The 12,836-nt window shown below is 53.3% G+C and overlaps 1 protein-coding gene across 2 annotated transcripts; it reads left to right on the forward strand.

Annotated features, from left to right (window-relative positions):
* Positions 1–5,533: 5,533 nt before the first annotated feature.
* SERPINH1 (serpin family H member 1) lies at positions 5,534–11,908 on the forward strand. Of its 2 annotated transcripts, none has more exons than XM_042038122.1 (5): positions 5,534–5,654; positions 8,243–8,859; positions 9,095–9,193; positions 9,539–9,771; positions 9,920–11,908. In XM_042038122.1, exons 2-5 carry the CDS (start codon positions 8,277–8,279, stop codon positions 10,220–10,222), a joined length of 1,218 nt encoding a protein of 405 aa, XP_041894056.1. In that variant the 5' UTR covers positions 5,534–5,654; positions 8,243–8,276; the 3' UTR covers positions 10,223–11,908. The 2 variants fall into 2 exon arrangements, with proteins under 2 accessions (XP_041894056.1, XP_041894055.1); XM_042038121.1 differs by having other exon boundaries at positions 5,536–5,654; positions 8,246–8,859.
* The last annotated feature ends 928 nt before the right edge of the window (positions 11,909–12,836 follow it).

Below are 12,836 nucleotides of genomic sequence, written 5' to 3' on the forward strand. Positions count from 1 at the left end.
GAAGTGTCCCAGGCCAGGTTGGACGGGGCTTGGAGCACCCTGGGCTAGTGGAAGGTGTCCCTGCCCATGGCAGGGGGTGGCACTGGATGGGCTCTAATGTTCCTTCCAACCCAAACTATCTTGGGATCCTGTGTTTGCTGCTGTATCTCTCTGGGTAGCTTTTTGCTGCCTCTGTAAGAGCAGAGAAGACAAAGTGGCTGCCAAGCCCCTTCCTGAGCATCCCTGTGCTTACACATCCCAGCACATGGCTTAGGAGGACTGCACACGCTGTTTGTTCCTGCTGGGCCACTGCCAGGCTGAGCCCAGCATGTCCTTTCCAGGATTCATCCCTCCCCTCCTCCTTTCCTGCCTTAAACTGCTGCACCAACCCCCAAAGCTCCCAAGGCAGCAAACCCAGCAGCCCCAGCCCTGTCCTGCACTCAGCCCCCTCATCCCACTGGCATCAACAGTGGCAGCTTTGGGGTTTGGCTTGTTGGGAACAGCAGTAGGACTGGGGAGACAGGCAGTTGAGTGACACACGTGCACACAGAGCACAGGCTGAGCCCGGCCCGCCTCCCACTCCTGAGCAGTGCTCTGCTGGAAGCAGAAGATTGGCTGGCAGAGGATCCCTCTCCAAGCCAGGGTCGGGTTTAGGGGCGTTTCTGTTCCCCCAGCTGGCTCCAGAATAAACAGTTTCCTTTTACATCCCGGTTTCCTCAGGAGAGGCTGAAACGCTGAGGGGGGAGCGCGTGGGGCTGAGCCTCCTCTCAGCTTCCACCAAATGTGAAGGGCAGGCAGAGCTCAGACCTTTCACATTCCCATATGCTCCTGGAAAATGCCAGGAGGAGATGAGACAGAGCTCACTGCAGCAGAGTGAACTCAGCTTTTAACAAGACATCAGAGATTCCCCACCACAGCTCCACTCTGCAGAGCAGATCGACCACCTGGGCCTTCTCTGCTCATATTTTGTTATAAAGGGTGAAAACCTGGAATTGGCACATTCCTTGCTGCCTGTTTCCAGTGAGGAAACTGAAGCTGCAGCATCCCAAAGCCCTGGTGCTCTCACATCTTGCCCTTGAGATGGCCCCGACACTTGTGGGGTTGACGTGGCTGACAAACCAAGCACTTGCTTTGCCTTTTGGCTGTTTTTTGGGAGGATCCAGCCAGTCCCAGTCACTGTGAGGCAGAAGGGAGGGGGTAAGGAGTGCATGTCACCAGTGCTCATCTTAGAATCACAGAGTTTAGGGTTGGAAAAGTCCTCTAGGATCCCTGAGTCCAAACATTAGCCTGGAAAGGGCATCCTGGATTCCTCTTGTCTCGCCATGACCCCAAACCAGAGTTCCTGACCAGTGTAGGAACAGCACAGGATCCCACAGCCCTGTGGGTCCCTCCCAGGGACTGCAAACCCCTCCTGCCACATCCACAAGGATTCCATCTCCTGCCATAGCCCAGCTCCCAGGAAGATGGGGGATGCAGGGGCTTGCAATCCAAGCTGCCATCACCCGTGCTGGCGCTCTGCTGAGGCCACACAGATGTCATTCTTTCCACCCAAAAGCACCCGAGGAATTCTGTCCCCCGCCTCGATGGGTTGGCTGGAAACCCTGTGGATTTTGAACTTTTCTCTGGGAGTATTAAACAGGGATTACAAACTGGGATCAAGGGAGTCTCTCTGTGCTGTGCCCTGTGGGAAAGCTGCAGCCTCTGTAGCCTGTCCCCTCTTGTTTGTGCACCACGACATACCTGGGTGATGCCACGGATGGGGAATTTGCTGCCTCCATGGCAATCAGGTCTTCTCCTCTTCCTTTTCCTCCTCCACCACACCTGCTGAGGAAGCAAAAGGAGATCAGTGCTTTGCAGAGGATCCATTAAAATTTGCACCCTTAGGACATGCAAACCCAGGGACCTCCCCCTGGAGCTGGCAGGCCCAGCTCTGGGCACAGCAGGCTGGCACAGGGAGCTTGGCTCTCACTGCTGCACTCAGACAGGGTCAGATCCACGGGATGCAGTCTTTCAGCCCCACTGCCATCCTTTGTGTGCCTACTGCTCTCACAACGCTGGGCCCTCCCAGTCCTGCCAAGCCAGACATGGCCATGGGCATGGCTGAGAGCCAGAGAGGGGGAAAAGGGCTGGGATCCCACTCCAGTCCTGCCAGCAAAGCCACGGCCCTGGGATACTTGGGGCTGCATGAATGAGCTCACCGTGCCAGAGGAGGGTGGGTGGGAGTGAAATCAAAGTGCTGATCCCAAACTTGCCCTTGAGCTGAGCCAGGAAGCAGAATCCCCCCAGAATCTTTGCATGTGGGGACCTGGAGGAGCAGGCAAGCCCTGACTAGCTCTGGAGCAGAGACAGACCCAGGGAGAGCTTAGAGGCCCTTCCACTGCCTAAAGAGGGCTTGTAAAAAAGAGGGAGAGAGGTTTTTTGCAAGGGCAAAAAGTGACAGGACAAGGAAAAATGGCTTCCCACTGCCAGAGGGTAGAGTTAGATGGGATATTGGGAAGGAATTGTTCCCTGGGAGGGTGGGGAGGCCCTGGCACAGGGTGCCCAGAGCAGCTGTGGCTGCCCCTGCATCCCTGGCAATGTCCCAGGCCAGGCTGGACAGGGCTTGGAGCAGCCTGGGACAGTGGAAGGTGTCCCTGCCATGGCAGGGGTGGCATTGGATGATTCTGAAGCTCTTCAGTGCTGGCTCTGAGCATCCCTGCCCTCCTCAGCCATGATCCTGGAAAGCAGAAATGCTGCACCAGCACTACCTCCCAGCAGCACAGGAGATGACAGACTGTCTCCCACACAGGAAAACAGGATGAGTGTCCTGGGTCACTGCAAGGTGAAAGTGTAAAGCTGCTGGAGTTTATATTTAAAAAGTCCTGTCCAAAGAACACATAGGGTCTGCTTTCATAGAAATAAAACACTCCTTCAATAGATGATCAAGTGAATTAGTAACACTGCTTGAAACAAGAAGCCAAACAACTGGGGCAGCACCAACCTGGATGTTTCATGGCTGAGCATGGATTGTTTCCCACAGAACTGGACTCTGGGTACAGTTGGATTTCACTGCTTTCCATCCCAGCAGCTTCTCCACACCTGTCCCAAGCTCTGCAACAACAGCCTGGAAATCTCCCTCTGCTCTGTCGTGGGGGCTGTAGGATCACACCCATCTCACAAAAACTTTGGGTGGCTTTTAATTTAAGGCTCAGTGGATCTGCACTGCCCTAAACCCACGGAGTCAACCCATGCTGGAAATAACTCCAGACAAAAGAAACTCGGGTTTTGCCCTGCGCAAGTGCGGTTTGGAGGGGAGGAGCTGGGCTGGAGGAGTGGATGTGTCCCTTTGGCAGCTGGAACCGCTCATTACAGAGCAGGGAAGACGGAAGACGGCAACTCCCAGTTTGGCTCCCCCTTCCCAGTCCCCATCCCACCGCTGGAGGAGCTCCTACGTGGCACTGTGGGGGCTGGGAGTGCCTGCAGAGCTTGACTGCGCTTGGAAATCACTGGAGAGCAGCAGGAATCTTCCCCAGCAATGCAGATCAGCCTCATTCCCAGAACTCTGGCCCTGGACAAAACCGTTCACAGTCAAGATGAAGCTGTTTGCTGACATTGTGGTAGAACTGACTCATTTTCTGCATATTCACATCCTAAAGCTCTGCAGGGCTTTTTTGGTGGCTCTTACCAGATTGTATTGTAGAAACAGCAGGAATAGGTTGAAATATACACTGAAAAATCTGAAATATCTTTATGCTGGGCTGCCAGCCCTCAAACACAAAGAACTATTTTCATTTTACTCCAAATCCATGTTACTGAGGCAAAGCCATTTCAAAGGACTGAAGCACAGAGCCCCAGTATCAAAGGACTCTAGCATTGGGAGGCAGTGAAAGAAATCAAGATTAAAAGTTTTAGAGTTCATTTTAAATTTCACAAGGAAGATGAAAAAAATCTTACATGGGAAGTAATTACAGAGAAGGGCTTGAAGGTGGAGCAATTCAGAGTTTGGCAGAGAAAAGCAGCTGACAGTGGAAGCTTAAAGGAGCTTTTCTCATTTCTCCACTGGCACACACTGCTGGTACAGACCAGTAACATTTACCTTGGTACTGATGGTTTGATATCAGCAAAATCATTTTTAGTAAAGCCAAAATTGTGCTATAAAAACTCTGGGACCCCACTGTTGATCATTTATGCAGACACAAAGCAAGGCTAACTGCACCAAGAAATACTAGTGTGCAAAAATCTGTTGCTTGAGGTATGCCAAAGCTCTTTTTCCCACTGAATCCCTCCCTGAAGGGAGCAGATCTCTACACATCACTGATGTGAGGACACCATGTTTGTTGAAGCTGACGGAGACTTTTTCTACAGGGAGGGCTCAAAGATCTCCCCTTGTTTGAGGTGTGGAATATCTACTCACATGGCACCATCTGAACAGCTCAGACAAAGCAAAATGTCGCTTTTTTATGCCACCTTCTAGAACAGGTGGGCTGTGAAGGGGAATGGAATGATGAGATGATTCCAAAGCAAGGTGCTTCCAAGACAACCAGCAGAATATTCAAAGCCAGAAGGAAAAACCAGATGCTGTTTTCTTACTACAGCAACAGAAGGCTGAGACCCCTGGCTTCAGAGGGAAGCAGAAAAACTTGGCAGAGCCAAAATTAGGGGGGAAAATGAAATTACAGTGTGATTAAAAGGAAGACACAGATATCAGTTAAACAACACAAGGATGCAGCACTCTTCTGCTGATGTAACCATCCATGGGGTGGGTGGTACCTAGAATACCCCTGTATCCCAGATTGCCATGAAAACAATCCTGTGCTGTCTTAAAACGTGACAGGCTTGAATCCGAGCTTCAACACTTGTGATGCAGCAGAAACCTCTCCATGGCACAGCTGCTCTGGGCACCCTGTGCCAGGGCCTCCCCACCCTCCCAGGGAACAATTCCTTCCCAATATCCCATCTATCCCTGCCCTCTGGCAGTGGGAAGCCATTCCCTGTGTCCTGTCCCCCCAAGCCTTGTCCCCAGTCCCTCTCCAGCTCTCCTGGAGCCCCTTTAGGCACTGCAAGAGGCTCTGCAGGCTCCCTGCAGCCTTCTCTCCTGGATGTCACCAATCAGGGGCACATTTCAGACAGCAGGATGGGGCAGATGTTGAACACTGGCTGCCTGTGACTGCTCCGGTCGTGGCTGAAGCCCTTTGCACCACCCCTGACTTCACAGAGGGCGACAGCCCAGAAACAGAAAATAAATACAGCACTCCCTGCCTTTAGTGCCAACAACCATCCAGCTGCAGGAGATGCCAGGGGCAGGGAGAGGATGGAAATAAGATGGGCCCCGAGCCCTGTAAAAAGGCAAAAGCACCGCTTTGGCAGGGAATAGTTCCCCATCTTCCTGCTGCAAGGGCTGGCTGGGGACAGGCTGAGGACGGGCCGGGGCAGCTCCAGCCGCGCCGGCAGGACGAGGGAGCGCACATCCCCCCATGCATCCCGACCCCCCTTCGGCGGCGCGGGGCCGGCATTCCCTGCCATTGGCGGCGGGCCGGGAGAGAGCTGGGACGGATCCTCCCCTTCCTCTCCCTCCCCGAGCATTTTTAGAGGGTTTTCCCAACTTCCAGAAGTTTCTCCCCGGCCCCTTATATACCCCCTCCGCAGGACCGGGAGGTGCACAGGGAGCCGAGCAAAGCCGTGTCCCAGCCCCGCAGGTAAGAGGGGGCGAGCCGGGGGACCCCGGGCTGGCGGGGAGTGACCGAGCTGAGATTGCAGAAGGGTGGGGAGTATTTTGGGGTCCTGCATCCTCCTGGATGGGCAAAAAAAACCGGGGGGAGGGTTATGGCACGGGAGAAGGGGGTGCATGGGGGGTAGGCTGCAATGGAGTAGGTGGAAGTGGAGGATAGGGGTACAGACGGTGCCATGAACTGGCTCTGTGATTTTGAGGAAAGGTAGTAAAAAATCCCCCCCCCATCGCCTCCAGTTTGCAAGAGGTGGTCACAGTGAAGCTGCAGGAGAAGCTTTCAAAGGGTGATGGAAAAGAAAAGGGGGATAAGGGACGTTTTAGCTTAGTGTGAGTGAAATTCTCCAGCCCCTGCTCTGACTCAGCCTGGGAGCCTCCAGGACCCTGGGCACCATCCCAGCACAGGAATGAGAGCTCTCCCTGCAGCCTTCTGCCACGGGACAGCCCGACCCGTCCTTCTGCTGCCCTAACTAAGTGCCACATCCCTCTGGTGACATGCAAGTGGCCTTTTGCCTGCGTGTCTCCGCCCTGCAGCTCTGCCCTGCTCCTGGGTGAAACACAGCCCTCGGAGGGGTGCACCTCCAAATCCCGCCCGGACAGCGGGTCCCGGCAGCCACAGAGAAGGCTGTGGAATGCCACGCTGGCACTGGGCGTCCCCTCGCTGTGGGAGCACAGGAGAGGAGGATGTTGCTGGCTGTGCATTCCCCACATTCCCTCCCGCCATTTTCACCCATAATCGCCGCCGTAATCCAAGAAGAGGCAAAATTTCTCCCTCCAGGGCTGCGTGACTCAGCACAGCCCAAATCTGTCACCCATCTCTGAAGTAATGAACCTTTTTTAAGCTGAGGATAAAGCAGTGCAGGCCACCCCCTGCTCACAAGAGAACTACTCCATGTATCTGTTTTCTTTCAGAAAGAAAAAGGCAAAGGTTGACCTCACTATGAAACACTTTCAAGGTATCCTTAGAAATAAAGGGGAAATAGAAAACCAGAAGGAAACCCCTCAGATTTCCAACGTTTTTCACCCTGGCTGCACTTGAAAAGAGTGTCGAGGGCCCTTTTGAACCTGCTGCACAAATCCTTGCTCTTCAGGCAGCCGGGATGGCTCTTCCCTTTAACTGAAACCTTGCACCCATAAAGGATTTTAGGTTGTAATCCCCTCCCACTCTGGCAAAGTCCCTTGTGGAACTGCGCACTCTCTTTGCCTGGGGCTACGTGCTTCGTGTTTCCTTCCATATGTAATCCCAGCGGGCCATTCGCTTCCTGCCTGGAATACTTTAACCCCGCAGCAGCCCCGCTACAGCCTTTCCTTGCCTTCCCATGCCAGTGGCTGGGCAGGAGCAGGGTGGGAGGAGAGGACCACCAAGGAACAAAATGCAACCTGTCGAGGAAAAACTCTCCCAAAAGCTGGAGGTGGGATTTAAGGCCTGAGGATCTGCCAGCAGGAAGGTTTGCTGAGTGACAGCAGGAGTGAGGGGAAGTGTAGGGCCAGGTGGGATGAGCTCCAAAGGGCTTCTAGGCACTTAGGACTGGTCAGGCTGCACATTTGGAGCTGGCAACTCAGAGCCCTTGCTGGGGATAGGTTCACCTACGTTGGGATGAGATCCATCCACCCAAGGCATGAACTGAAGGCTCTGCTGGGGAAAATGAGGCTCCCGCACCTCCCTCTGCCCTGGTACCTCCCCGGCAGGGCTGGACAGGCAAAACCAAGTCGAACAGAGCTGACCACAGTGCAGGATCTTCTCTAGGGGTGTCTGTGGCTTTGCTTGGTGGAAGCTCACGTGCTCCATCTAGTGCCAAGGAAGCTGAGAATTTGGGGCCCATGGCCAGGGTCCCCAGAAAGGACGGTCCTTGCCATACAGTGCCTGCAACAGCCCTTAGATCAAGGGCCAGTGCTGTGCTGTGTGGCTCCTGGGCAGCACAAACATCCTGCTTTCAGCTTTTCCTGGTCAGGGCAGAGCTTTGTCCTGCTCTGGGGACACAATCGTGGAATGTTCTGGGTTGGAAGGGACCTTAAAGCCCATCCAGTGCCACCCCCTGCCATGGGCAGGGACACCTTCCGCTATCCCAGGTTGCTCCAAACCCCATCCAACCTGGCCTTGGACACTTCCAGGGATCCAGAGGCAGCCACAGCTTCTCTGGGCACCCTGTGCCAGGGCCTCACCAGCCTCACAGGGAGGAACTTCTTCCCTATGTCCAATCTAAACCTGTCTTCTTTCACTTTAAAGCCATTCCCCCTCGCCCTGTCGAGATATGAGAAATACCTGTTGTGACATTCCCTGGCCCCTCCTTAAATCATTCACTGTACATTAACATTGGAATATAGGAAAATCGCTTAGGAAAACTGAAGGAAGCTGTCATTCCAAATGCACAGGGCCTTGCTTACCAGGGTGCAGATTGTTGCTCAGGGTGGACTTGGGATGGCTGCACCCCAATGCAGCACTGGAGCAATGTCACAGTCACTGGAACCAAGGAGTGGGTTTCTCTGCAAGAGTCCCTGGGATGTCTGGATGCTCCAGGAAGAGTTGGAATTGGGCTGATGGTGAGTTTTCTTATCCAGCAGGTCCTGGGAGGCACCAGGTGCTACTGAAGCCATGTGGATTACTGTGGGGCTGGCCCTCCTGGGCCTCGCTGCGGCCGTGCCCTCGGAGGACAGGAAGCTGAGCGACAAGGCCACCACGCTGGCCGAGCGCAGCACCACGCTGGCCTTCAACCTCTACCACGCCATGGCCAAAGACAAGGACATGGAGAACATCCTGCTGTCCCCCGTGGTCGTGGCCTCGTCCCTTGGGCTCGTATCCCTGGGGGGCAAGGCCACGACGGCCTCGCAGGCCAAGGCGGTGCTGAGTGCGGACAAGCTGAACGATGACTACGTGCACAGCGGGCTGTCCGAGCTCCTCAGCGAGGTCAGCAACAGCACCGCCCGCAACGTCACCTGGAAGATCGGCAACCGCCTCTACGGCCCCGCCTCCATCACCTTCGCCGAGGACTTCGTGAAGAACAGCAAGAAGCACTACAACTACGAGCACTCCAAGATCAACTTCCGAGACAAGAGGAGCGCCCTCAAGTCCATCAATGAGTGGGCAGCCCAGACCACGGATGGGAAACTCCCAGAGGTCACCAAAGATGTGGAGAAAACTGACGGGGCCCTCATTGTCAACGCCATGTTCTTCAAGCGTAAGTTCTACCTTCAATTCCTGGTACAAGTGACCCAAAACCTCCCCTGAGCCAACAAACAGAATCAGAGGATGGTTTGAGTTGGAGGGGCCTTAAAGATCATCTAACAGCCTGAAGGGAAGGTGGACAAATCCTGCGTCCACTGGAGGCAGCCCCTTGTCAGCGGTTGGGAACTGTGCATGGAATTACCGCCCACTCCCTTTTCTTACAAGCTGTGTTGCTCTCTCTCCTATAGCTCACTGGGATGAGAAGTTCCATCATAAGATGGTGGACAACCGTGGCTTCATGGTGACCCGTTCCTACACCGTGGGAGTGCCCATGATGCACCGCACAGGTGAGTGGGAAACCTCCTGCCCCACACCAACACTGTTCTCCATTATCCCACCAGCTGCCTTCAAGATTGTTTTGCCTCATGAAGAGGGAACAAAGCAGGGGAGTGTTTGTTCTGCTGATTCAGTCTCTCTGTCAGCAGAAAGAATCCCTGTTTACTATTGGATGCTTGGCTGTTGGGAAGAAATCCTGGCTCATCACACAAGTGAGAGCCACCACCAACTCCAATAACACTGGGCCAGTTCCCAAAAGGGTGTCCAGACTCTTCCCCTCCTGGTCAGGAAAAGTCCAGGCTGAATTCCCTTTGCCTCTGTACCACATCTCACTGTTCCCTGCTTCTGGTTTCAAGGTCTCTACAATTACTATGATGACGAGACAGAGAAGCTCCAGGTGGTAGAGATGCCACTGGCTCACAAGCTCTCCAGCATGATCTTCATCATGCCAAACCATGTGGAGCCTCTGGAGAGGGTGGAGAAACTGCTGAACAAGGAGCAGCTCAAGACCTGGGCTGGCAAGATGAAGAAGAGATCAGTGGCCATCTCGCTGCCGAAAGTCGTCCTGGAAGTCAGCCACGACCTTCAGGTAAAGGAAGTCCTTAAACAGTTGGGCCTTACAGTTCTTTGGGATGTGAGGGAAGACAGTGGGATGGTGGGTTATCCATGCCAGCTGTCTCTCTTACCTCTTGCACGGTCATCTCTGCGGGGGGTGCTGACCTCTTGTCTCCTCCTAGAAACACTTGGGTGGTCTGGGCCTGACAGAAGCCATTGACAAGACCAAGGCTGACTTGTCCAAGATCTCCGGCAAGAAAGACCTTTACCTGTCCAACGTGTTCCATGCCGCGGCTCTGGAATGGGACACGGAAGGGAACCCCTACGACGCCGATATCTACGGCCGAGAGGAGATGAGGAACCCCAAGCTCTTCTATGCTGACCACCCCTTCATCTTCATGATCAAGGACACTAAAACCAACTCCATCCTCTTCATTGGCAGGCTCGTGAGGCCCAAAGGCGACAAGATGCGCGATGAGTTGTAGTTGGGTTGGTTTTGGTTGGGGTTTTTTTCCCAGAGCTTTGGTTTGTGTGTGTTTTTAGGGGGGGATTTTGACAAATGGGAAACACTATTTTGTATCCTTCTCGAACCATGGGTGCTATTCAGACCAGGGTGCATTCTGAGGAGAAACCAGCGTACGCTTTACCTCACCCCACAATCCGGATTGCACAAGCCCACCTCCAGAGAGGAGCAGGGAGGCCTGGCACCAGAGGGTCACCGGGAATCAGCTGAGGTGACCAGGCTGAAGCCTGTACTAGTTCAGCCTCCTGCTCAGTTCCTTGCTGCTCCACCAGCCCCGCCAAGGCACCATTCTCCCATCCCAAATGCTTCCATCCGCCTGCATGCTTAGCACTGCTGCTCTTCTCCCGCTTGGCTGCCCCGTGGCACCGCTCCAGAGCTGTTCCCTGCTTCTCTCTTCTCTCTCCAGGGGTGTGCAACAGAACTCCAAGGGCCAGTTGTGCAGTTCAGCCACTGCAGGGCCCTGGAGCAGAGCAGGAGGCAGCATGGGAGAATGGAGATTGTATGGAGTTGTGCCCTTCTGTCCTGCCTCTCCCTGTGCTTCTGCATTGGATGCTTCAACCACAAGAGCTCCTCAGGTAGAACATCAAAGCCGAGAGCAGCTTGGATCAACACTTCACGGACAACTAAGGGGCTTTGGGGTGTCAGGGAGAGCGCAAAGGGCAGCTTGGGCTTCTAGACAGAGTAACCTGAGGTGCCTTCAACACTCCACCCCTCAGGATCACTGAGGGGCCAACATCTGTAATTAAACAGGCAATTGTACCAGGCAGAGAACTCACTTCTCTTGGAAGTGCTCTCCATCAGCCTGTAGGGCTGGGAAAGACTCTGTTCCCACTCCCACTTTATACCAGAGCTGGTTCCAATCAGCTCCCATTGGAGCTGACCCAAGGCATTCCTGGCTGGCTTCTCTCAGGGAGGCGGGATCAGATTCACCTCCACTTTCTTGCTTAATGAAACACAAAGCTTTAAAGCTGCCATTACCTGACTTCCTAATTATGCTGTGCTGAAGCTCCATGGTACTTTAGCTCCCTGTCTGCTGACCTGGATAAGGGCACCCTGAAAAACAAAGGTATTTATAGTTATATTTATGTCTGATAATTAGCAGGTTTCACAGCCTGATCCAGGCTATTCCTAACTTCTCTTCAAGGGATATCATCAGGTTAACAGTATTTTAAAAGGGAGCTGATGTCATCCCAGGAACATTGCAGCACTTGCCATGCACTGAGAGACACCACAAGGCAAATAATGACATTATTGAAATGAGGAAAATCTGTGCTTCCCAATGGAATTGCCATTCTCTGAAACCAGCATGGAACACCTACATGGCTTTGCTTTATCTCCGTGCCAATTTTCCCTGCTGACATAGAAGCCCAATACTGCAGATTCCCAGGTGCTGGGAGGCAGGAGGCAATGCCGGGGATGTCCCCAAACGTGGGACCCTTCCCGTTGAATCAGCGCACTGAACCCACACGCAGAACGTTCTGGAGGCTGGGCTGGGGGGGGTGAAAGGGGTGGGCAAGGCAAGAACACACTGTGGGATATTGTGAATAATTTGCATCATGTGGATGCAGGCGTCTGATGGCTTTTTTTGTCTGTTCTTGTACCACACAGTGACAGTTGTGTAATTTTGCAATAAAACTTTTTCAATGAATCCCTGGCAGCTGGAATCCCTTGTAGAGTAAAATAAATTTAGGGAGGTTCCTTGCTATCCTTAAATCCAAGACACCTTAATGTGGCAACTATGGACAAAAACTTAATACACAAGACGAATTCCTATGGCACATCAATCGTGAGAAAGGAACACTCTCAGCAGCTTTTCCCTTCATTGTTTTCTCCTGAAACTGCAAATATCCAACACCTTTAATGCTCCACAGGTGAGGGAACAACTGCCCTGTCCTGCAGTGCCATTTAGCAGAATAAAAAGTGAGCTGACAGCCAAAGGGACCAGCCTTCCTGACCCTCCAAGCCAAAGTTCTCCAGCTGGGATCCACTCTAAGGAAACAGAGGAGGAAAAAACTGCAGGCTAAAGATGCCTTCCCCAAGCGGAAAATCCAGCAGTGGCAGATCATGTTAATCCATGTTCTCCCAATTCTGGAAAGGGATGAACCTTCTGACACTCACTCACATGCAAAACTAAAGGCACAGACACGTCCCCTTTCCCTGTGCCTGGGCAAGCACACACATCCCTGTGGAGCTCCTCCCAGACTGGAAAAGCACTTGGTGCTTCCTATCTCTCACTACACGGGAATTAGTGAAGCCACCTCCAGCACCAAGCACAGCAGGAACACATGAATCTGGAACAGAAATATTGAAACTAAGTTAAAAGCTTTCCAGAATTCCTGAGTTCATCCCACCCTCAGCTGCTCTTCCAGGGCTTTCGTCCAAGGGAAGCACCCAAAAGACACAGAGAACTGAGTGAGTTCCCTCCTCTTTTGGAGCTTCTTCAAACAGCTCAGGATGGCGCTAACTCCAACCCAGGCACATGGCAAAGGTGTTCAGTTCACACTTGCACCCCTTGACTGTTCCGGGATAATCACAGATGGGTTTGGGTTGGGAGGGACCATAAAGCTCATCCAGTC

This window comes from Corvus kubaryi, unplaced genomic scaffold (assembly GCF_017639235.1).
Source record: "Corvus kubaryi isolate FWS band 111438036 unplaced genomic scaffold, C.kubaryi_AGA036_p1.0 37391, whole genome shotgun sequence".
NCBI classification, from domain to species: domain Eukaryota; kingdom Metazoa; phylum Chordata; class Aves; order Passeriformes; family Corvidae; genus Corvus; species Corvus kubaryi.

Bases quoted from the DNA above. Each gene is read 5' to 3' on its own strand.
- SERPINH1 (XM_042038122.1), top strand. From the start codon at position 8,277: ATGTGGATTACTGTGGGGCTGGCCCTCCTGGGCCTCGCTGCGGCCGTG. The intron at 8,860-9,094 runs GTAAGTTCTACC...TCTCTCCTATAG, and splicing joins CAACGCCATGTTCTTCAAGC to CTCACTGGGATGAGAAGTTC. The intron at 9,772-9,919 runs GTAAAGGAAGTC...GTCTCCTCCTAG, and splicing joins AAGTCAGCCACGACCTTCAG to AAACACTTGGGTGGTCTGGG.